At 35.2% G+C, this 4,626-nt stretch overlaps 1 protein-coding gene across 1 annotated transcript; it reads right to left on the reverse strand.

Annotated features, from left to right (window-relative positions):
* Nucleotides 1-1,613: 1,613 nt before the first annotated feature.
* LOC116174584 lies at nt 1,614-4,034 on the reverse strand. The gene is made up of 3 exons (XM_031492522.1): nt 3,893-4,034; nt 2,260-2,954; nt 1,614-1,634 (listed from the first exon to the last, which is right to left on the reverse strand). The coding sequence occupies exons 1-3, from the start codon at nt 4,032-4,034 to the stop codon at nt 1,614-1,616; spliced, it is 858 nt and encodes a 285-aa protein (XP_031348382.1).
* Between the last annotated feature and the right edge of the window lie 592 nt (nt 4,035-4,626).

A 4,626-nucleotide genomic window follows, 5' to 3' on the forward strand; every position in this document is an offset into this window, starting at 1 on the left:
ATAATAATAATAATGTTTATTCCCACAAAAACAACTAATAGGAAAACAAAAATAAAATAAATAAAGAAAATAAGAATAATGTGGGAAAGGACTGCATTCAGTGTAGCAATACCCTGATCTTCCATGCAGCCCTGTCAAGCATAATATAATAGCATCACACATATATATATATATATATATATCAGTAACACCAATGAACGAACACTCACCACGCATTAAGAAAGAAAGAAAAAAAAATATATATATAAATAAGAAGAAATGCTACAAAACCTATAACGGCAATGTATTTGATATTAGCAACTGGCACATTTTAGATTTGAATGATGATGGACTGAGCATTTTGAGAGACCGCGGAATAGCATTATATATTTTTACCACGTTATACGAAAACGATTTTTCAAAATAACGGGTACTGTGGGTGGGAATATCTAACAGACCCCTATGTCGTAAAAACAAATTATGCACATCCGTGCGGTAACTTAAACGGTCAAGCAAGTATCCAGGAGTTTGGAAATAAAATAATTTATGATAGAACACAGATGAATGCAATATTCTCCTTTGATGCATATTAAGCCACCCTGCTTCCACAATTTTGTGAGAGATGTGATCCCTACGTCCGATACCGTAAACAAATCTTAAGCATGCATTTTGCACTCTTTGGATCCTCGTCGCCGTGACTTGTTCAATACATGCCCCATAGACTACATCACAAAAATTAAAATGGGACAAAATCACAGAATTAGACAAATGCAATTTAATTTTAGGAGTAAGAATATTTCTATTGGGGTACAGTTTTCTTAGAGTCCCAAACGCTTTGCTCACACAGGCACTGACATGCTGTGTAAATTTAAGATCTGCATCCATGTTTAGACCCAAATTACGTGACATGTTCATTACAGGCAGCAGCACATTTCGGAGATGAATTTTAATAAAAGGTTCCCTAGCTAATTTACGACCGAAAATAACAACCGCAGATTTTGTCGAGTTAATGTGCAAATTGTGGTCTAGAGCAATATCAGCCAAAGTATTTATCTCCTTGTTCACTATTTCAACGGCTTCGTTCAATTTAGCAGGATTAAAACTATGATAAATCTGCGTATCATCCGCATATTGATGGTACAGATTACTACAAATGGAATTAGAATAAATAATATATAAAAATGGTCCCAATACGGAACCCTGCGGAACACCCCGTCGTATGTCAAGTGAAGAGGAACGAGTATTATTCACAAGAACGCTCTGCCGCCTACCTTGAACATAAGAAGAGATTAATTGTATAGCCGTAGAATGAAAACCGTAGTGATGTAGTATTCTAAGGAGTAGTTTATGGTCGATAGTGTCAAATGCCTTTGAGAAATCGAGTAAAACTGCTATTGTGAGCTTCCCTGAGTCAGTTGCCCGTATGATATCATCCGTGATATTTAGTAGTGCAGAAGTACAGCTGTGACCTTCTCGAAATCCAGATTGGAACTTAGACAATAAACGGTTGTTTTTGAAGTAATCACTAATTTGAGCCTTCATTACCTTTTCCAGGACCTTGGATAAAGTCGGCAAAATACTTATTGGTCGAAGGTCCTTGTAGTCTTTAGGGCATCGATTTTTAGGAATGGGTCTCACAAGTGCAGTTTTCCAAGCTGTAGGGAAAATATTAGAGGATAGGCAGACATTGACAATGTGGGTTATATAAGGAACCATGGACGGACAACACATCTGAATCATTTGAATATTGATGCCATCAGAACCAAAAGCTTTAGACTTAATCCCATTGAGTATAGTTAACACTGTTGTATCATCAACAGGAGTGAATGTAAATATGGTGGTGACATTAGGATGAATGGAGTTATAACCATTAGACGAGGTATGTATGTTATTCGAAGGAACAGAGTTAATGAAATAGGAGTTTATGTCATCGGGATTACTTAAGTGATGTGGGATTGTAGAATGATTCTTCTTGTAAATATCTAAGTTATTAATTGCCCTCCACAGAGATGTTTTATGATATTTAGCTAAAGTAAAATTTAAGTAGGCTTTCTTTTCATTTTTAATTGAAACGGACACTAGACTTCTAAGAGATTTGTAATACTCAAAGTGCCCAGCGATTTTGGTTCGTTTGTAACGTTTATATGCACTATCTCTTAATTTCATCATAAATTTTACATTACTAGTTAGCCATGGTAATTCCGGTTTGTTAAGAAGTTTGGTTTTAAGGGGGAAATACAGATCAAAAATATAAAGCAAGATGCCAGAGAATGTGTCAACCTTATCATTTACACTAGGTAACATATATATTTCATGCCAGTTGAGTTGAGACAGTGTTAAATCAAAATATTGAGATACTTCATGAAAATTATAGTAGTCCCTATAAGTGAGTCTTGACATAATTGGACGGTCACATACAGTAGTTATGGAGCATGTTATGAAGTTATGGTCAGAAGCTAAATGAGAAAGTGTAACCGCAGAGAACAAAACAGTCTGCGGATCGGACACAAGAATATGATCAATTAGGGAGGACGAAAGTGCTGTTACCCGAGTTGAATCTTTAATTATTTGTTGTAATCCGAGCGCATCCAACATTGATTTATAACGAACGACACAAACTTCTTCAGATTTCAAATAATCAATGTTAAAATCGCCCAGCACATAAATATTCCTATGAATCGGTAGAATATTGCACATCGCATCCTCAAACTCCGCGATAAAATTTAAAACATTGGTATTGGGAGGCCTATAGACAACACCCACAATAAATATTACCTTATTTTTATCAACAACTCGTAACCAAAGCTGCTCATACGTTTTAGAAACATCTTGTTCTATAAAAGTTGCTTTGTAGTTTGATTTCACGTAAATGCCCACTCCACCTCCTCGACTGCCACGATCCTTTCGTAAAAAATTATAATTTTCAATTGCAACAATATGCGAGTCAATACCATTATGTAGCCAGGTTTCACTAACTGCAACAAAATCAAATTTATTCATCCTTACATGTTCAGAAAATTCAACAAAATTTTGGTGAGCGACCGCACATTGATATGAGCAAATGTGGTATTACTCATAATTCGTTCACAGGGAACTAATTATAGGCACAATTTAATTTGCGCTTCCACCTAAATACGCAAAGGAAAAATACAACAAATAATCGGTTTATAATACATACCAAAAATTTGAATACTGAATATTCTACACAAAGAAAAAAAACTATAGTTCGTTATATACACACAAATGAATGTAGCATCATTGCTGATTAATAATAATATAGATTTTACATTTGAATAAAGAAAACACACAAGAAAAAACAAGTAATCTCTCAAACTCAATAAAGGGGTTTATCTTCACTGCTAAGCTCACTACACTAGTTCGAATTATCAAAACTGTATAGCTTCACATCTGCATTAACTTTGAATAGTACATTTCCATCTCTTGTCCAACAATTCGATTTCCCATAAACACCTTGGAGCTCCATGTACTTTTTATGCCTTCTAGCAGTAAGATCCTCTCGTAGAACCAATGCAGTCCCTTTAAGTTTACTTTTTGAACTATATACCAACTGACGAATACGATAATTGTTAAATTTAATTATTATGGCACGTATTTTATTCGGCGATAATGCACCTACTCTATGTGACCTCTCAATATCGTTAATAGTTAGATTTAAATTTAAATTATCATTTAAAATATGGATTACTGCTTCATCCGTATTTTCATTCTGCAATTCTTTGACCCCAAAGAGACGCAAATTACTTCTTCGGCTCCGTTGTTCCAAATCATCAATTTTATTATTAAGCAAAGTAATGCTTTTTGCATTATTCTCGCATTTAAGACATATCCTTCATAAAATTATCTAACTTATTGTTAAAATTGGTATTAAGATTAGATATACTGTTGTTGATACCTGCCAACTCCTTTTTCAATTCTTCCATCATATCTAACATACTTTCCATTGTGCAGAAGCTGGACTGACTTGATTGCGAGTGATCCTCTGGTAGTTGCAGGCCCTCTTTTTCTTTACGAGTTACAGATCGCGTTTTAAACATTTGTTAACAGCCGCACTTGTATTAGGATTATCTGTTGTGGTAGATAAAGCCAGTGAACCTTTCACCCGAAATCAATTTATATACACTGATAAGTTACAATTTAGTAGGTAATCCTTACTAATATCACTATACACAAACAATGCAATATAAAAGTACAATTTAAGGCAGGAGCACAAATTATGCGTGTTATTCGCTTGCCGTCATACTACGCTGCGAATTATGGGAATGGTGAATGAAGTTCTGAGGCAATGCACGCCCCATTGAATTTACATGTGCATCACCGTTGCCTATATTTCTCTAAATCCAAACCTTAAAGATCAATTATACACGTGTCTTATAGCATTTTTTATTATACCTGCAGTATAATTTAAAAATAGGAAATACATTCAAATCATATTGGCGTTATACTTGAATAAATGGCCCATATGAATAAAAGGGAGCATATGCTTATACTTGCAAAATTCAAAGTAAATACTCGGTAAGTGCCCCCTTTCCACTGGGCTGCTCAGCAACTCTGCACTGCGTCCCGTCCCGTAGCTAAGCGGCGCTGCTAAGTCGCCCAGTGTGAGGGGGCACTTACGAGTATTTACTT

Source organism: Photinus pyralis, unplaced genomic scaffold (assembly GCF_008802855.1).
Source record: "Photinus pyralis isolate 1611_PpyrPB1 unplaced genomic scaffold, Ppyr1.3 Ppyr1.4_LG6, whole genome shotgun sequence".
NCBI classification, from domain to species: Eukaryota; Metazoa; Arthropoda; class Insecta; order Coleoptera; family Lampyridae; genus Photinus; species Photinus pyralis.

Excerpts from the sequence above, each read along its gene's own strand:
- LOC116174584 (XM_031492522.1), bottom strand. The coding sequence starts at position 4,034 with ATGTTTAAAACGCGATCTGTAACTCGTAAAGAAAAAGAGGGCCTGCAA. Across the intron at positions 2,955-3,892 it reads ATTGAAAAAGGAGTTGGCAG|TTAGTGAAACCTGGCTACAT; the intron begins GTATCAACAACA and ends ATTTTGTTGCAG. Across the intron at positions 1,635-2,259 it reads TACCTAGTGTAAATGATAAG|CTTGGAAAACTGCACTTGTG; the intron begins GTTGACACATTC and ends TTTTCCCTACAG.